Source organism: Anopheles maculipalpis, chromosome 2RL (assembly GCF_943734695.1).
Source record: "Anopheles maculipalpis chromosome 2RL, idAnoMacuDA_375_x, whole genome shotgun sequence".
Classification (NCBI taxonomy): domain Eukaryota; kingdom Metazoa; phylum Arthropoda; class Insecta; order Diptera; family Culicidae; genus Anopheles; species Anopheles maculipalpis.
In genome coordinates, this window is record NC_064871.1 from 83,655,574 (window position 1) to 83,673,916 (window position 18,343).

General features: G+C 46.7%; 5 protein-coding genes across 6 annotated transcripts in view; 3 read left to right on the top strand and 2 right to left on the bottom strand.

The window, feature by feature from the left end:
- Positions 1-10,067, top strand: part of LOC126567919 (calpain-11-like) — a 31,068-nt gene extending 21,001 nt beyond the window's left edge. Inside the window, exons 2-10 of one of the 2 annotated variants that reach the window (XM_050224284.1) lie at positions 3,737-3,769; positions 4,048-4,289; positions 4,367-4,569; positions 7,929-8,069; positions 8,138-8,291; positions 8,360-9,262; positions 9,378-9,840; positions 9,905-9,960; positions 10,035-10,067. In XM_050224284.1, coding sequence (XP_050080241.1) covers positions 3,737-3,769; positions 4,048-4,289; positions 4,367-4,569; positions 7,929-8,069; positions 8,138-8,291; positions 8,360-9,262; positions 9,378-9,840; positions 9,905-9,960; positions 10,035-10,061 — 2,222 coding nt within the window. In that variant the 3' untranslated portion in view covers positions 10,062-10,067. The remainder of the gene's footprint in view (positions 1-3,736; positions 3,770-4,047; positions 4,290-4,366; positions 4,570-7,928; positions 8,070-8,137; positions 8,292-8,359; positions 9,263-9,377; positions 9,841-9,904; positions 9,961-10,034) is intronic. The other variant, XM_050224285.1, reaches the window with a different exon arrangement.
- LOC126567965 (protein kinase C, brain isozyme) overlaps positions 1-18,343 on the bottom strand; it is a 247,902-nt gene that overhangs the window by 18,341 nt on the left and 211,218 nt on the right. The window lies entirely within an intron of this gene.
- LOC126559934 (glycoprotein-N-acetylgalactosamine 3-beta-galactosyltransferase 1-like) lies at positions 4,902-6,105 on the bottom strand. The gene is made up of 3 exons (XM_050216097.1): positions 6,084-6,105; positions 5,386-6,015; positions 4,902-5,326 (listed from the first exon to the last, which is right to left on the bottom strand). Exons 1-3 carry the CDS (start codon positions 6,103-6,105, stop codon positions 4,902-4,904), a joined length of 1,077 nt encoding a protein of 358 aa, XP_050072054.1.
- LOC126567983 (glucose dehydrogenase [FAD, quinone]-like) lies at positions 11,964-14,553 on the top strand. The gene is made up of 3 exons (XM_050224371.1): positions 11,964-12,610; positions 13,163-13,383; positions 13,454-14,553. Exons 1-3 carry the CDS (start codon positions 11,964-11,966, stop codon positions 14,551-14,553), a joined length of 1,968 nt encoding a protein of 655 aa, XP_050080328.1.
- Positions 16,209-18,279, top strand: LOC126568009 (glucose dehydrogenase [FAD, quinone]-like). The gene is made up of 4 exons (XM_050224405.1): positions 16,209-16,822; positions 16,904-17,124; positions 17,194-18,011; positions 18,077-18,279. Exons 1-4 carry the CDS (start codon positions 16,209-16,211, stop codon positions 18,275-18,277), a joined length of 1,854 nt encoding a protein of 617 aa, XP_050080362.1. The 3' UTR covers positions 18,278-18,279.

The window sequence follows — 18,343 nt, forward strand, 5'->3', positions numbered from 1 at the left end:
CAAAGGGAGAGGTGACCACCGAGCTTGTCGATACCTTCGTGCAGATAACGAGTCCCGACGAAGTTACATAACTTCGCCCTGGTTGACTCCAACGAACGCGGTAGAATCCGTCAGCAAGCAGCGAACCCTTGCGGAGCACGGAGGTCAAAGTCTGCGTTCCTGCTGCTTGGGCGAGACCATCGGTTGGGTAAATGGCGCTAAAACATGGGTTCGGAATTGAAGCCGGATTCCTCCACGTGCTGCGCGAGTGCGGTTCGTTTGGGAATGGAAATCAATTCGATTACGGAGCCTAACGGAGCATGGGGTTTTAGGGTTGGGCCGCATCATGCAGAAGCCCACTAGAACCTGTTTGCACCGCTGTTTGCAACAGTGGGAACTGTGTTTTGCTTTTTTGTTGTTCTTGTGCTACAAATATGAGATATGAGTGTATGGAAATAAGCGTGAGTTTTATTGGAAAATTGTACTGCGCCTAACACTTCAACAACGTCAAGGAAAGAGAGCGAGTTTTGTTTGATTAAACACGTCATGTCGCGGCGTCCCTCGAGGGATCTCACTGAGCACTGCAACATGACATAGTTTAATAATAGGAACACACCCTACTGAATCCTTTCCTTCTTTCCCTGGGACACACCGGTTATGAAACACGGTATCGCGCTGACTCACCCTAACTTACCCCAGGCCGGCGAAATCCCAGCAGTTCGGGTAGGTCTCGGATAGGGTTCCGATGCAAGCGATACGGCTTCCGTCGTAGGACTGAGACGTCCATCGATCACTCTCGGTGCTCTCAATATCTAGCGTTACCGTTGTTACATTGTTGCCGGCTGGGAGGTCCGCACGGTGTCCATTTTCTTTGGGAGCCAAGGTGCATAAATAATGCAACCCACTGATTTGCCTGCATCAGGAAGCAGCCTGAATAGTGATTTTTGATGCATTCATCAATCAACGTAATCGGTTCTTCGAACACCCCAGCTTCATCGGTCCCGGTGCCGGAGTTGGAGTTCGTTTAATGACCTCTTCCAATATATTGTAAAGAGAGATAGAGCGAGATCTAAGAGGGAAGTAGTGATGCTTTCCTTGCCGAATCGGTTTTATAATAATAATTCGCATGAACCATGGCCACATTCGTTCCCATCCATCTACCGGCTAGAAAATTAGTATTAGAAAAAAGACGGCTTTTCCGTTCCAAAAATCCAACACAACAATTATCTGTGCGAGAGGAATAACCCAAAAATCTAATCAGCATTTCCTTCTTACCAACAAAAACAGCGCAGACCCACCGCTTATGACTTAAAAGGGGGGGACACATTTAATTAGCCAGTCGTTTAAGTCGTTTGTTTTTTTATTAGTTCATCAACCAAAGCGCTCACGGCCAGATCGATGACAAATGGCCAAAACGGTGCGCCTTTCATTTTAAGCCTGATCCGCCATTGTTCCGCGGTCCGATGCTAATTTTCCCTCCTATTAAACCCCAATACCTCAACCCCGTGCACATTGGGCGTGACGGAAAGGGCTTACGATTTCCAACCCGAACCACGCGCGATTAGAATCGGTTCGGCAAGTTCGGCGCGGCGTAGAACTTTGAAGGTTTAAGGCTCCGGGAGCAAGCGTTACCGTAAATCAATTACTCGCTGACATTCGTAATCGTATCGGACGCGTACGAGCTCGCTCGCGCTCGTCATAGCGAGTCTTTCGGGTCACATTAGACATGTCTCCAATGTTGGTGAGAAATTAAGGCCGGATGTCATAGACCTTTGGCTGCTTGGCCGGAAAATGGTCGTTTACGGGTTTTAAGGGAAGCTGTGGGACTTTAAAATTTAAAACTGCCTGATTTGCTCGCGTGATCTTATCAACCAGTGCTACTCTCCCAACTATTGTCTCAATAGCCTATATTATGTCTTCATTTTACCTCCAACAAACTCTTTTATGATCGCCCTTGTACGGGTACGGCCCGGAGTCACCCCGAACTAAGATCACCGCATGATCACGCTTCCTGTCAGCTTTCTTTCGCGTTGATTTAATTTTGCAAAAACCGAAGACTACTCCAACGTCCAACGTCCGGCACCGGGACGTTTCGATAAACATCGCCAATTTGTTTCCCTCGGTGCTGGTGGGCCTCAGCTGGTCCACAGCGGTACACAAATAGCCCCGTTTCAGCTGCTGTGCGGATGGTCAGGTAAATCGCAGCCGTAACAGCAGTGTCCTACATCTTTCGGAGCGATCCACCGGGCGTCCGAGTGGACGGATCATCTTCGTCTTTGGTGTTGTCCCGCAGGGCTAATGAGCAGAAATTGATACACTTTTATTGCTCACGAGAGTGCTTTGGATTCGTTTGTGGCCGTCCATTACACCGTCCTGCTGGTCTTTTGCTAAACGAGGCAGGTAAATGCTTCTGACCACGGGGCTTGTGCGCAATGCACCCCAACTGGGGAGTTGTTTTGGGAACCACTTCCACTTTGAAGTGGTGTATGCAGTTTGCTACTTAGTCCCTTCCCGCGCCATCTTAACTACACGCCACATCAAGAGGGGGACCCGATGATTCTGGCCCATTTTATGGCTCCCAAGCATGGTTCCAAGCATGGTCTGGTGTAGGTTTCCACCGTGGTATCGTGGTGCGGTTCGTGGCGACCGGGAATTGACATTTTCCCATGCCGAGGTTAGTCATGCACGCTTGTTTGGAGCGTGGAGAAGATGAAGAAAACTCCTACCAAAGTACGAAACGTACAAGAGCAGAACTTGCCATCTCTCGGTGTTTTGGGACCTAGCCAGTTTCGTCGGTGCACTCACTTGCCTAACCTAACATCACTCTAACGGGCGCTCCAACCCTTGCAGCCATGGAGAGACATGGGACAAACCATATGCTGCCTAGTGCATACGCTTATCGTGTGACTAATTTTGCTGAATAATTCATGTCAAATCACTGTTGTGACAGTAGTTACTGGGGTTGTCACCCACGAAGGCTCTGGAGCAAAAGGAGGAACCTTATGCTTTTTTTCAAAGAATCTGTGACAACATCTTTCCGGCTTTTTCTTTGTCTCGTGTAAAGGTCTTGATACAATCTTGACTAGTTTGATTAATCGCTCATCAAATTTGAAAGAATTTTCAATCACTGTGGTCCTTGGCGACTTAAGCCATTTTGTGGTACTTTTGACTGCAAAAGTCGTGCTCTATAAAGAAGTTATTACATATTTTCGAACCAAAAAACACCATTTTTGTATTACTTCTAAAAAAAACCATATGATATAAGCGTTAGAAACTCAATAAAGTCATAATCATAAAGTCGTCTTGCCTTTAAAAAAATCTTTCAAGTTTTTTAACAATCTCCGTCGTTTTCACTCGCAAAACCGTTCGTCCCATTTCTCCGGTAGCCATTTCGGTAGCTAAATCGCTTGACACTGACCCACAACGCTCAATTTTCTAGTTCGAAAATGAATCTTAGCCAGAGAAAGTAATGTACCTTCATTTCTAGGCCAACACAAGTGTCCTAAGGTGTGTTTAACGATGGTGCTCGTGAAAATCGGTAGCATCGTACAAACGGCAAGACAGATTGAGAGCAAGTGGTACAATGTCAAAAGAATCAAGTCCGCACTGACTGCGCCTGAATTCGACGAGAAAGCGATAATTTTAACACACACTAGCCTCAATTGACTTTTCTCCGATCGTAAACGATCCTATAAACGCCAAAACTCCCGCCATTTGCTCATGTCTTTTTCCTTCATATTTCTGCTCTCCTCCACAGGTGAGTTCACTGCCACGGACAAGTATTACACAAGTAAGTAGCTCCCTCACTCACACCCCCAATCCACCTGATCGTGTGATTGATTGACGCTTTTGTGGCCCCGGTGAGGGTACACTTCCGTGGCTGTTCAAATAACTTTCCTTTAATTCATCACTTTTCTTTATTGGCGGCCACTTTTGCCGGTTTGGATAATTTTCGTTTGGAGTTCGGCGCAAAGAGGCGCACACTCTCACTGAGTCAAATGCTCGTGAAATGGATTAATTGACACTGTTCGTATCGTATCGCTTATGTCTTTTTTTTTGTCCCTACAGACGGTGTTGGACCGAAGTTACGCGGCTGGACCAATGGCGGCATGCAGGATCATCAGTCAACACTGTCCCGACCCCGTTCGGCCGAGGTCATCACGGCGAACGGTAATGGTACGCTTCCGAACGGCCGTCACATGAACGGTGTTCTCACCCGTGGGCCTGGCGGTTTGCATGAAGATTTAGAGTTCCCTCCGACGCCTCGAACACTGTCCAAGAAGAAGCAAATCGTCTGGATGCGACCTCACGTAAGCTTGTGTAGTCTGCTCACTCGAGGAATTGATCACTCATCTGTTCTGTCTGTTCAACTCTTTCTTCACCTCAGGATATGTGTGCAAGGCCTCAGTTTCGTCTTGCACCACCGGGAACACCACTCACCGCTAGAGAACTGCCAGAACCGGTGGGACCCGGTGACCCTAGCTTACTGGCGGCGCTTGGATGTTTATCGCAACTGCCCAGACTTCTGGAGCGTGTCGTCCCACCGGAACAAACCTTCGACACGGCCAACGGGTACTGTGGAATGTTCAAGTAGGTGTTAAATTTATACGGTGAATTGTCATCACCGCTGTACAATGCAATTATCAACAAATTTACTTGATGAATAATGTGTTTTTTCAATGAAATGCTTCATGCCGATGAAATACCCCTGAATGTATGCAATCTTTTGCACGTGAAGCGTTTCGCGGATGATGTTGGTCGTTTCGAAGCGGCAACTTCAATTACCTAACAAAAATCAAACACTTTTGATTAAATTTCAGATTTATTTACATGAAACACTAGCTATAAAACTAACAAAATGTATTTAAAAAATAATTAAAAATCCTTCAGATGACTAGGTTAAGGTACAAAACACAAAAATTTCACAATGGTGCAATAGAAGAAGATGCATTGTCCATTGATTCCATGCTTATTGCGTTCGTATTCGTCTCTATTGGAGGACGTAAAGTACTAAACGGGTAAGGTCCAGCAACGGTTCTTATATCTTCTAGTGTTTTCGCTTTATCCAATGGTGGATACCGATAGTTTAAACCCCACGCATGCAGATCGTAGATCAGGTAGTCCATCATGTACATATGGTTGCCCGGTATGTAGTGGAAGCTGATCGCTAGATCCGAGCAACAATTCCTCCCGTAGAAGGGTTTGTAGTAGGAGTATTCATTGTACCAAAAGCTGGGATCATCTGGTTCGGCCAGATGGTAGATGGGATCCATGGGCAGGAATCGCTTTCTGCCCAAATGGTCCCGTGAATCACCTGCTGTAACATTTACACTCTCCATACATTTTCCTGTGGATGGAAAGGACGGTTACCAGATACGATAACTCATTTGCATGCATCATATTTACCCATTTCAAGATCCTCAGTATCGTAAACATTCGAGCAAATTTCCTCATCCTGCAGTGCTTGTTCGTAAAAGCGTCTTAATGCTTCCCGACTAAGGACGTACCCAGCACCACCAGAGAAATAGCCCTGCTTCACATACTGCGGATACCGGAACTTACTTCCAAAGTAGATCGGCAACTCGGGTGAATATGGATAAAGAAAGTAGCGAAGATTCTCCACCACTACGTACGTATCGTCATCCGCCTTGAAGAACCAATCATACTCCTCCAGATGATGTGTATAAATATATCGGAACGCCTCGCGTGTCTTGTTCCAGAGGCCTTCCCTGCCTTCGTGAACAGGCAGAGCAATACTATCGACTGTGGAATCAGCGACGGAGCTCATGATCAGCAGCTTGTTGCAACGTGCACCCCATGTAGCTTTAACGTGGATCACTTTATCCTGATGGTTGGCTGGTGTGGTCATTACCCAACAAAGCACACGAACTCTTTCCGCAATGTTTAAAATAGGAGACTGAGTGTCCACGAGTCCGTTCTCCATCGTTGAAAAATCGTGTATCACCCTCGAAAGAATCCATCCGCACAGAATTCCAAACAGAAAGTGATAGTAGCGAGGACTTATCGCTAGAGATCCTGCAAGTATTTTATTTTCTTTTTAGCGCTCGCTCGAACCGCACACATGCACCAACCGTCAAACTTACTTTTGAACATTATTTTGAACATCGTTAAACGAGATTTTCAATCTAATGTGTTCCTTAACAAAACTTTTTCACACTCGTGTCACAATTTCATCACAAGTGCATGATCATCTCTCACGATCGCACACCGAACAAAGAGATAAACTAAAGTCCCATTGCCCATTTATTGCCGATTGACTCCTTGACCGATAGAGCTATGATGCTGCACGATAGGAAAACATCTTCGTTCTTCGTAGCCGCGTTTGATTAATTAATTCCTGCGAACGAGCTACAGACTAGCGACGACGAACTGCACGACACACGGCACCGTACGCGAATGATATAAGCGTCGATGGGATACTCCGGACCGTACAACGATCCTCATCCCGCGCCAAGTCACGAACGCTTCTCACTACTGCACAAACATCAAATTGGCTGCAACCGAGAAAGTGAAGAGGTCACACACAAGTCAGCCGGCTAAGGGGGTGGGAGGGCTCTTATCCAGCTGTGGTTTCCGCAAGCTAGCTAATCGTGGTTTGGAGTCGACTAAGGTCTCAAGAGCGAGAGAGAGATAGATGACCAACCGTGGCTATATTATCGACACTATATGCCCATCCGGGGTATGGATCGATTTGCACTTGTGTCAACAACGCATCTCCCTTCGAGTGGAGAAGATGTCACAGAACGCACGCAGGCACGCAGAAACTCCAGTCGGGAGAATCGTACTATGGAAATACTGGTTAACCTTGGAATATTTTACTATCTCTACTCAAGTTCGTGCGCTTGGTCGGGTCGTTAGATCCGCGTTTGATAGAAGTTTAATTGTGTTTGATGAGTTTTGGCAGCAGGATGAGCTGAACCCATCTGTTTCTTTTTTATTGCTTGTGAGATAGTCAGGTCATTAGGCCAACAAACCTGTCTTGTTGGTGATACGTTGGTCCTGTTTGATTTCCAAGCAGCATGTACGGTTGAGCGTCAATGTCACCGCGAATTAGAGGAGATGGATTTTGTGTGTACACTGTACACAAGCTGTGTGTCCAAACAGAGAGACATATCTCACAATTGGCGATTAAGTAATCGGGTAGCTAACGGTGTGTCGACGAGATGTGTCGTCCGTCCCATATGTTTACTCCGCTTACAATTTGTCACCTCCGATAATCGTGTATGTCACGTTTCGTGGGGGGCAATTGATACTTGGGGCTTTGTAGCGCAAGGGTTGGGAGTGGATTTGAACTGCAGTAAAGTATACGAAGCATTATTGAATGGTCGAATCATAGAAAACGCTTTTTAATTGCACTTGATTTCTGTGCCCTTTTTGAGAGGAAGAAATTACTCGTCACGACACGATGTGGATGTTTTGTTGTCTTTTCTTTTATGAGCTAATATTTATGAGTCAATAAGTGGATGTTTTGTTTGACTATACACAATACTGAACCCGTGTAAGTGTAGTATAAATAATGGTTAGTCAAACAGTTGGTAGGTTTATACCATAAATAGACTAAAGATAAAGATAAAACCGTCATATATCTAAACTGATTCAATGTAGCTCGAATCCTACTGTCTAGAGGTATTTTCGGATAATTATGCTCCTTTCATGCTGCCTTATTCTAGTTGGTTGGAATATAAGACCATTGCAGTCGTAATAAAACATACATTTGGCATGATTTTTAGTTCTTTCGAGGCTTTGATAAAGCTCACAGGTACTTCGTAGTCCGTCAATAGTCTCACAAGTAAGGGAATGTCCTAAAGCTCTAATCGACTTTAATAATGTTTATTAGACGTAACTTTTAGCCGCTGCATATATTTGGGTATCGTTAGAGCACTTGGATATATCATAATTAATGCTTCTCGTATTGTTCTTTTCAACAGATTCCGCTTTTGGCAGTGGGGTAAATGGATTGAGGTGCGAGTTGATGATCGCCTGCCCACCCGTGGAGACCGTCCAGCACATATGCACTGCGCTCAGCCCGACATCTTCTGGGCGGCACTGCTCGAAAAAGCATACGCCAAGTAAGTCTAACATCAAGTTAAGATTTTGTAGTATTTTGATACATTTATTTTGTTGCTTCTTTTATCAGATTGTACGGTGGATATACCTTCCTGAAGTACGGTACAGTAGGACGAGCCTTGCAAGATTTAACCGGAGCAGTAGTACAGAGTGTGCCTCCCAGTGGACCATTGCTTGGTGGAGCTGTGCCGAGATCCACGCTCTTGATCGCCATTAGTGGACTGGTAAGTAGCTTTGAAGTACACCATACAAGCCCTTTTCTCTATCATACTGTCCTTTTTGCCAACTACAGGAAAAGGAAACCAAAAGACGTCGCTCAGGATTGCTAACGGAACATCCGTACTGCGTAACCGGACTTGCCCGAGTGAGAGCCAACTCGAACGACTCAGCCACACACGGCAGTGGCTCGTCTGGTGGTGACACGAGCTTGATTCGATTGCGCAGCCCTTGGATCGGAGGCGAATGGGGTGGTGTTTGGTGTGGAGCCTGGTCCGAACGAAGCTGGGAGTGGAATGCACTGAACGAGCGAGACCGGGAGCTCCTATCATCGCGCTCATCCAATGACTGCGAGTTTTGGATGTCGGTGAACGAGTTTCTAACGCGCTTTGTCGTCATCTGGCTGGCACACATCGGACCGGACGATTGGGCACTCGAACCAGGGCTGCACACGAGGGCTCCCTGGCGGGCAGCTCTTGCCGTACGACAGTGGCGCGCTGGATTTAATGCCGGTGGACCGCACAAGTTCATCGAGACGACCGCCACGAATCCTCAGTTCCGCATCCGTGTACCGCCCGGCCATCCGTCCAAAGCGCACGTCGTTGTGGCGGTGGCACAGAAGTACGAATGCTACCGCAGTCGAAACTATGAGGATGAGGAGATCGGATTTACTATCTACGAGGTACCGCCGGGGATGCAGCGTGTTACACCACAGTACGTTAGTGAGCAGATGCCTCTTGACTTTGCGCCACTATCGAATCTGCGCGAGATCGCCACGTTCTTTGCGCTGCCGGCGGGTGACTTTGTGGTGATGCCGCATGCGGCACAGCATCGCGAGGGAAGGTTTCTGTTGCGAATTTTCGCGGACCAGCATACGGACGTATGGGAAGTGAATGAGGAGAATCTGGTGATACACAACATTGCGGCCGAGTTTTGTGACGAGCGTACGATTGATGCTGTAAGTGGTTGTTCAAACGTGGTAATTAAAGGCCCAAAGGCATGCAATCCGCATGACAAATCCGTTAGCTTTTCTTTTGAAAGCGTTCTTGGGAAAAAAAGTAGATTTGATTTTGAATTTTTCTCTGTTATTCTAGCGCATCCTTTACAAATTACGCGCCCGCTATCCACACGAAATAGACGCCACTCAGTTGCAAGCCATCCTGAAAGCACACGGCGGTAACAACCGAGGATTCCGAGGTCTCGGTGGTATCAACTGTGGACCTTCGCTGGAGCTCTGTCGCGGTATGTTAGCGCTGCGGGACCCGGCTCTCGGTGGCCGACTGTCCATCGAGCATGTGCCGGCACTGATCGGATTGATGCGATTCTGGAAGGCAGCTTTCCGACGCTGTGGTCCCTCGTCTTCCGGCACGGCAACGCTTAGCCGAGGTATTTGGGCGTCGAAGGTGTCTTCTTATTGCCTGAGAGGTTTGCTGTGGGCTGGTGGAGCTACGGCGAGCAATAAAGTGCTCGAAGCGCTTGTTAGTCGATTCACCCGCAACAGACAGATTACGTTAGAGGGATACCTACTATCGATGGCACGGTTGCATTTGGCTCATGGTAGGTTTAGTCTTCTAGGACGCTACTAAGGACAATCTACTAATGGAGGCATTTTATTTCACAGAGCGCTATCACAGTCTGGACGCCAAAGCAAAGGCGAGTCCGCTATCGTTGGAAGAGGTAGCCAATTTGCTTTTTGCTACTTACATCAGGGTGAATCCACTTTATTATAATTGTTTCCAAATGCTTTTCAGATGATTCTTATGACAATCTACTCGTGAGGTTCTATCCAACAGTAAAACAAGAGTCAGCTAAACTTAAATTAAAAAATCAAAAAGTCGACCTTTAAAAATACATCTTCATCACCAAAGAGACACGCACCTGGAAGGACGCATCCGGATCATAACCAATCGTTTTTTGTTTGTTTGTACATGAATAGTGAAAGGATTGTCGTATGTGTAAGTATGTGAGTGTAAAATGATTAAAACACACCGATAAAAATATCAGCAATTATTAGAAAAATTATGCAAACATGCAAATAGCAAATCGTAAGTGAGCAGCGTGGCCAAAACCGAAGCAACAATCATCCAACATAAATGCAATATTAAGTTAAATAGACTGATAATTAAATAAATGAATATTTATGAAACTCGTTATATGCTAGAGACAGTAGCAATGTTTAAAGGTTATAAGAAAAAGGGATGGGTAAAGTTATAAGAAAGAAAAATTAAATATTATTTTTGTATAGTATACCTTGGGTTCTTAAGAGCAGTGTCATAAATCCTGTTATCGTCCTACTATTTGTTGAAAACGTCTCATCCATCCTTCCCATTGACCTAAAAATAATCTGTGACATTTGAAACAAAGCATCATTTCACAGATTACATCGCGAGCTTTGCCATTTCGGCTTATTGGAATCACTTGGTCCTATCAGAAGACTATCCTCGGAGTCTTCCGACCCACAGTGCCCTTCAGGGACTGCCTAGGGTTTAGAGGGTACAAAAACTCTTTACTCGCATTACCATTAGGCGCCTTCTTGGTCGCTCCCACTTGGAGTTACCACCCTACTAAACTTGGTGTCATATTCTGGAGCTTCCCTCGCTGGAATCGAAACGCTTCCAGGCTCAAGCTGTGTTTATCGCCGGCCTGATTCTCGGAGTTCCCGACGTGCCGTCCCTCCTTGCTTATTCCTTCGTTATTCATTTTTATGACCCCACATAATCATTTCGACCACATTTAACGATTCCAAAATTCCAAGCCAAAATTGGCAGGCCAAGATCTCTCAGGAAGGCAGAGTTGAGACGAAGAAGAGTTAATTTTATCAAAAGACAAGGCCTCTTCAATTGTTTAATAACGCATGGGTTGAACATATAGCAACAAAAATGTCTCTTCTAGAAGAAAAATGAACGTTTCTAGTAAGTGTTCAATCAAGTGTTCCACACCAATATTGAAAGTCATTAAATATGAAATGAATAAAACATTAGCCATCACTTACAATCTCTCACACACCCATCGTAGCATGAAATATTGCACGATACCAATTGGACAATTGTTCGAAGTTGCACAAAATTTCGCTACTCGATGCACATGCGTTTTAAGCTGCATGTGCATCATTGGTTCGGTTGTATGCAACACAGACAGCCTCAGACACATGTGTGCATTTCTTTCCCCCTCAATAAGGTGCATCGACTGTGCAGAAACCAGATCACAAGACATCAGCAGCATGCGATCGATGCATTGGGTAAAAGTGCAGTACGGGTTGGTGCGCAGTTGCAGATTACTCTCCGAAAGCGTTGGGCGGTGTGCAGTGTGCGTTTGCGAATTTGCTGTATCGGTGTACCCTCGGCGGCATATTTGAGGTTGTCCAGTGTTACGGTAATCATAATGTTTACGGAAAGTACGGCAGAACAGCTGGGCGGTAGAAAAAGTCGTCTAACTCGTGGCTAGTTGCTTTACGTAATGGTCAATCTTTATGTAGCGACCGTTACAAGTGGGATGGGTGATCAATTTTGAATCTCGCGGCAAAGAGGCAACGTCTACGAATAATTGCTCTACATCTGGATTGTAACTTGTGATTTTTTTATTTAAAAGTGTTATGTCCCTCAGCTTTTTCGCGTTTCTTTAGGTGTTAGATATCAATCGTGTTCAAAGGTGAATGTGAAAGTGAAGTCCTTTAGTGAAGCATGTCAAGATACTCCATAATGAGTGTCACCTTGTTCGTTCTCGTCCTGCTGCTGGTCACAACACCAGCACACTCCTTCGCTCACATTAATTCCCAACCTGCCGAAAGTAACCTAACCATCGGGAACTTTATCGACTTTAGTCAATGGTTGGGTATCGACTATGGTCAACCGACGCTTCGCAAACGTTACGATTACGTTATAGTTGGTGCTGGTCCGGCTGGAAGTGTCCTTGCGACGCGACTCACAGAAGATCCAACCGTTACGGTACTACTGCTTGAAGGTGGCCGTGCAGAGATACCACTAGTGTCCACCGTCCCGCTCGGAGCTCCAAATCTTCAATCTACGGACTACAATTTTGCCTACGAAACCGAGGTACAAAGCCGCGGATGTCTTGGGCTCTGGGATCGCAAGTGTAGCTGGCCGCATGGCCGTGGTGTCGGTGGTTCGTCCATCATCAACTACATGATCTACACGCGGGGTAACCGGCGTGACTACGATGCTTGGGCTGCGGCCGGCAATCCGGGCTGGAGCTGGAAGGAGATGTTGCCGTACCACATCCGCTCAGAACGGGCGAACATTCGAGACTTCGATCGGAATGGATTCCACGGTCGGGACGGTCCACTTTCCGTCGAGGACTGTCCGTTTAGGTAAGTAATTGTAGTGTGTGCTCTGATCAAAACCTGATTGGCTGAGTTAGGCGCAAGGTAGCTGATCTTTTAGAATGCATCAAACGCTTTGATGGGTTTGAGCAGCGTATGCTTGCCGACATGAGAGTGTGCGTATGTTTATGATGCTCATTAAAAGCACACATGTGTTATGACCGGTAAGCAACCCAATGCTTTCGCAAAGTCAATTTGTGGAGGTGAACATTTTCTGAATGCTTCAACTGTGATTAAATTTATTTCTTTTGATTCAAATGACCTTGAACATGTCTTGATCATATAAAGGAAACGATTATGACGTAAGTTTTATGTTCCAGTAGATTTTGTGTGTGAAAGAACGGTTAATCGATTTAGCTTTCTGATATGCGCCTGAAAGGTATGCAATGCAAAACACCGTGTGTTTGAAAACAGCACGTTTCAATTTAAATCTACGCCATTGAGTTTGAACTCCTTTTGTACTCCTTTCAATTGCTCCAACTATTTCTTTCTCCTCCTTCCCTCATTGCGTAACCTTCCTCCCCTTGGGTTCACCAACAGATCAAAAATAGCCACAACTTTCGTTGAAAGTGCACAGCAAGCCGGCTTTCCTTACCGTGACTACAATGCCGGTGAACAAATCGGAGTTTCTTTCCTTCAAGCCAATACACTTCAGGGTCGACGTGTCACCAGTGGCAATTCCTACCTCTACCCTGCCCGGAAGCGTCCCAATCTGCACATCCTCACCCGCGCTTGGGTGACAAAGGTGCTCATCAATAAGGGTAAGCATTGCCTTAAAAGGGAAATCAACTCTAGTGATACATTGCGACCATTACCGCAATTTCTTCACAGCAACCAAAGAAGCGACGGGTGTAGTTTTCTTACGAGATGGTAAAACAAAATCAGTAAAAGCTCGCAAGGAAGTTATTCTTTCGGCGGGAGCGTTTGAAAGCGCCAAGCTACTGATGCTGTCCGGGATTGGTCCAGCGGAGCATTTGGAATCTTTGCGAGTTCCCGTGGTGCAGGATTTACCGGTGGGCGAACTTCTTTACGAGCATCCGGGGGTTTTTGGGCCGGTATTTATCGTACGCAAACCGATCGATGACTATATCACTTTGGATGGAAATATCAACTTCAGCAACTTCATCCAGTACTTGAAAGGGCGTGGCGTGTTCACTACCAACTCGGTGGAGAGTTTAATGTACGTGAAGTCACCGGTAGCAGCTAGCCCAGATCCAGGATTACCCGACGTGGAAGTGATGCAGGCGTTTTCTTCGATTGACTTTGACACTGGCACTGGAACGCCACGGGCTTTCCGGTTAACGAACGCCACCTACGATGGCTACTTCCGTCCGATCATGAACGTGCGATCGTTCCAGTATCTGCCGATGCTTCTGAAACCTTACACGCGTGGCAAACTTCGACTAAAGTCCACCAATCCCTTCCATCATCCTATCTTCCAATATCGCTACTTCGAGGATGATCGCGACATTGAGGCGCTCGTGTACGGTATGCAGGAAGCGATTCGGGTTACCTCCCAGGAACCGTTCCGGCGCATTGGTGCTGAGCTGTACCGCAAGCAAGTCCCGGGATGTGAGCAGCATCCGTTCGGAACGCATGCGTACTGGCGCTGTCACGTCATGACCTTGACGGCAACCTTCCACCATCAGGTAGCGACCTGCAAGATGGGTCCTCCGAGCGATCCGGAAGCGGTCGTAGATCATGAGTTGCGGGTGTACGGCATGCGAAGGTTGCGGGTCGTCGACATCGGCGTTGTCCCATTCCCGTTCACAGCGCACACATCCGCCATTGCGTTTGTGATCGGCGAAAAGGCTGCCGATCTGGTACGGGATGCTGCTCGCAAGGATGACTACAGAAGCAGGGAAAAACACTCCACCCTAACACCAGCTCAATTCATCCCGTGGTCACCATTCGAATGGCCATTCAAATAAATGAAAGGAGTAAAATTGACGACACCTTTGTTGACCTTTCGTCTGTACGCATTTTAACTCTTTAGGAGGAGCAGTAGCGGTATGCCACTATCAGCAATAAACTCATCATCCCGCGAGCGAAAAGGTCATCTTGCGAAAAGTGCCCGCAATGTACAAAACAAATTCATCCCGATTTAGCATTGACCCCGTGCTGGATTTCTTCCAGCAGAGGTCTCCATAAATCGGTGTAAAATTATTCGGTACGGCGATTTTACGCACACAACAAAAAGGCAACCCTTGGCAACCTTAGTCATTTTGCTCCCCGTTGATTCGGTTGCGATGTGGTTGGTGTTTCGTAATACCAAAAATTATGTTACAATCTTTGTGTACGCTACAGACTGAGGCGCCTGGTGCGAGCCGGTAATGTAAAAAAAGTATCCATATCCACCAACGGCACACGGTGTGGATAAATGAACCGAAGCATTGAAATTGGATGGCCAGTTTGGTGGGAGCGGGCAGTGCGCATTATGCTCGGCCACAGCAATGCCCTGCAGCGGCCACTTGACGACATTCTTTTCGTACACCTGTGTTAAGCTACGCTCTGGCTGTGGCAACAGGCGTCAACATGATTTGACTAATCTACTACACGTTTGCCCGATCCACCTATGGGTCGTTGGGGATGACTTGGATACTTTACACAGTCGTTGTAATATTTTTTTGTTGTTTTAGTTTTAATTTCCTAAAAAAACTTCTTCAGGAAATCTATTATTTTGTTGTTGAATACTTCATAAAACTTTTCTATAACTTACTTGTGAATAAGCAGCTATAATTAAACTGTTAGCTACACACAACATTTGAGACGGCCCGGTCTAGGGTTCAAATCCCATCCGGACCGTCAGCTCGTAGTGAGGACTGATTATCCAACTGCGTGGTATCAGCAAGTCTAGTAATCCATTCGATGGCCGGCGTGACCTTAGAAGGTCGTTAAGCCATCAACTGTAGCCAATGTACATTAGAACCTATCATTGGAAGGATAGCACGCGATCGGAAACGATCGAGCTTTATCCCTCTTTAGCATATTGTGAAGGGTACATGCAGGAATCTACTTGTAAGAACACACGCATAATAAAGTTAGTGTAAATAAAAACGTCCAAACCTAACGCGATATAACATGCAATTAATTTATTGAATTCAACCTACAGTAATTGACACCTCCGGAATTGCCATTTACAGACGATTTCGTTTACGATCGATCGTTTTAGATCACAATACACACGCGCCAAAGCGGCACAGCACAAGGCCAAAAATTGGTCCACTTTTCTACTTCACACCGTAGAGAAAGGTAAACACGAAACGTACGCCACAGCATGTATGCGTTGTGCCCATCGATGCATCCCGTATGCACATACGTTCGTGTTTGAGTGCAAAATGTAGTGGCAAGGTAAGCGCCAGAAGTGCGTAACACGGCTCTAGCCAAGCCTCCCGCCACAATCGCGCGAATGCGGCAGCCCACCATTGGATCGCACCGAAGCGCGCGCTTCTGAACGTACGAAGCAATTTCGACGCTTACTGCACCGATCAGATCGTAGCTAACCGTTAAACGATGCGGTACGGATTGTGACGAAACGGCTGTTGGGTCCTAACAAGCAGTGATAGAGTCTTTCAGGCAGTGAAGAATGTTCGGAACGCGTAGTGCTGTGATATCTTTGCTCCTAGTTCTGGGAGCAATCGTTCAATCATCTCTAGCGTTAATTAGTCTGAGCAATATTACAAGTCTTATCTACGACGCGAAAGAGATCAACTATGGCCATCACACGCTGCTGGATTCGTACGACTTCATAATAGTTGGTGCGGGTCCTGCAGGCTGTGTGCTGGCCAATCGGCTCTCGGAAGATCCCACAGTGACAGTGCTCTTGCTCGATATCGGCAGGGGTGAGATCCCGATCATTACGGACTCACCGCTCGTTGGACCTATTCTTGCGTCTACCGATTACAACTTTGGCTACGAAACGGAAAAGCAACAAAACGGTTGCCTCGGATTGCGGGGCCGCCGTTGCAGTTGGGCGCATGGTCGTGGTGTTGGTGGATCGTCCATCATTAACAATGTGATCTTTACGCGCGGTAATCGGCGCGATTACGACGGCTGGGCACGGGCGGGTAATGAGGGTTGGAGCTGGAACGATGTGCTGCCGCTGTTTAAGCGAATCGAGACGGCTAACATTCGCGATTTTGGTGATAATGGATTCCACGGTACCGATGGACGACTGTCCGTCGAGGACGCTCCATTCAGGTGAATAAAACGGAACGAGGGGAGGGCATATTTTGGGTGTCGTTTATATGGACGTATACTTCTCTGTCTATCTTTGTGCAGAACGGACATCGCACGGGCGTTTGTGAAGAGTGCCGAGGCTGCCGGTTATCGATATCTCGATTACAATGCCGGAGATAATTTGGGTGTATCGTTTCTGCAAGCACACACACGCAATGGAAGGCGAGCTACTGGAGGGAATAGCTACCTGCGAGACATAGTGGACCGGCCTAATCTTCACATCGTAACACGGGCCTGGGTCACCAAGATACTCATCGATCCCGGTAAAAGACATAAGACATAATTTTAAATGCACTACGTTAGAGTCTCTCTGTGGACGTCTTTTCTTGCAGATACAAAGACAGCTACCGGTGTGCGGCTGCTGCATAAACGGCAGTACCACAAAATAGACGCCGACCGGGAAGTAATTCTTACCGCAGGAGCCTTCGAAAGCCCCAAGCTGCTGATGCTTTCGGGCGTGGGTCCAGCAAAGCATCTACGACAGCATGGCATTAAGGTGCTGCACGATCTTCCCGTTGGTCGCAAAGTGTACGAACATGGCGGTGTCTTTGGACCGATCTTCATCATCCGAGAACCGACCGACAATCTTGTCAGCTTCGGACAGCTTACCAACGTAGGAGAGTTCCTACGGTTCCGCAATGGTTCTGGACCGCTCACATCGAACTCGGTTGAGAGTCTGCTGTACGTAAAGTCACCGTTTGCCGAAGATCCTGACCCGGAATACCCGGATGTGGAGGTGATGCAGGCGTTCACATCATTCAGCTTTGACACTACGCCTGGCACGCGAAACGCTTACTATCTGACCGATCGGATGTTTGACGAATACTTTCGACCGTTGGCAAACACGAGAAACTTTATGTTTCTGCCAATGTTGCTAAAACCGCGTGCAGTCGGACGTGTGGAGCTGAAGTCAACCAATCCCTTCACGCATCCCGCTTTCCACTATCAGTACTTTGAGGATGATCGTGATGTGGATGCGGTGGTGTACGCCATTAAGGAAGTGATTCGCATCAGTACGAAAGCACCGCTTAGGAAATTTGGTGTAGAACTGTACAATCGTAAAGTGCCCGGCTGTCAGTATATGGCGTTCAATACGATCGACTACTGGAGATGTCACGTCCGACATCTAACGGCCACATTCCAGCATCAGGTAAATCGATGTAATCGCACCAAATGTACAATACATAGTGTTAATCGTGTTTGCTATCTTCGCAGGTTGCCACTTGTAAGATGGGTCCTCCCGAAGACCCTGAAGCTGTGGTTGATAATAGACTGCGTGTGTACGGAATCAAACGGTTACGAATCGCTGATGTTGGCATCATCCCGGAGCCACCGACCGGGCATACCTGTGCGCACAGTTTCCTTATCGGAGAAAAGGCTGCCGAAATGCTGAAGGAGGATCACCGACTACATTAACCTGTTTCAGATCGCAAGAAGAAGATGTTTTTGAGAGCTATCCAAACTTGAAAGGAAATTGCTTCG

What these genes read in the sequence shown, in the direction of transcription:
- LOC126559934 (XM_050216097.1), bottom strand. Translation starts at nt 6,105, where the DNA reads ATGTTCAAAATAATGTTCAAAA. An exon ending in GTTCAAAATAATGTTCAAAA is followed by an intron (nt 6,016 to 6,083) that starts GTAAGTTTGACG and finishes AAATACTTGCAG; the next exon opens with GATCTCTAGCGATAAGTCCT. An exon ending in TACTGAGGATCTTGAAATGG is followed by an intron (nt 5,327 to 5,385) that starts GTAAATATGATG and finishes TTCCATCCACAG; the next exon opens with GAAAATGTATGGAGAGTGTA.
- LOC126567983 (XM_050224371.1), top strand. Translation starts at nt 11,964, where the DNA reads ATGTCAAGATACTCCATAATGAGTGTCACCTTGTTCGTTCTCGTCCTG. An exon ending in GTCGAGGACTGTCCGTTTAG is followed by an intron (nt 12,611 to 13,162) that starts GTAAGTAATTGT and finishes GTTCACCAACAG; the next exon opens with ATCAAAAATAGCCACAACTT. An exon ending in AAAGGTGCTCATCAATAAGG is followed by an intron (nt 13,384 to 13,453) that starts GTAAGCATTGCC and finishes ATTTCTTCACAG; the next exon opens with CAACCAAAGAAGCGACGGGT.
- LOC126568009 (XM_050224405.1), top strand. Translation starts at nt 16,209, where the DNA reads ATGTTCGGAACGCGTAGTGCTGTGATATCTTTGCTCCTAGTTCTGGGA. An exon ending in GTCGAGGACGCTCCATTCAG is followed by an intron (nt 16,823 to 16,903) that starts GTGAATAAAACG and finishes ATCTTTGTGCAG; the next exon opens with AACGGACATCGCACGGGCGT. An exon ending in CGGCCACATTCCAGCATCAG is followed by an intron (nt 18,012 to 18,076) that starts GTAAATCGATGT and finishes CTATCTTCGCAG; the next exon opens with GTTGCCACTTGTAAGATGGG.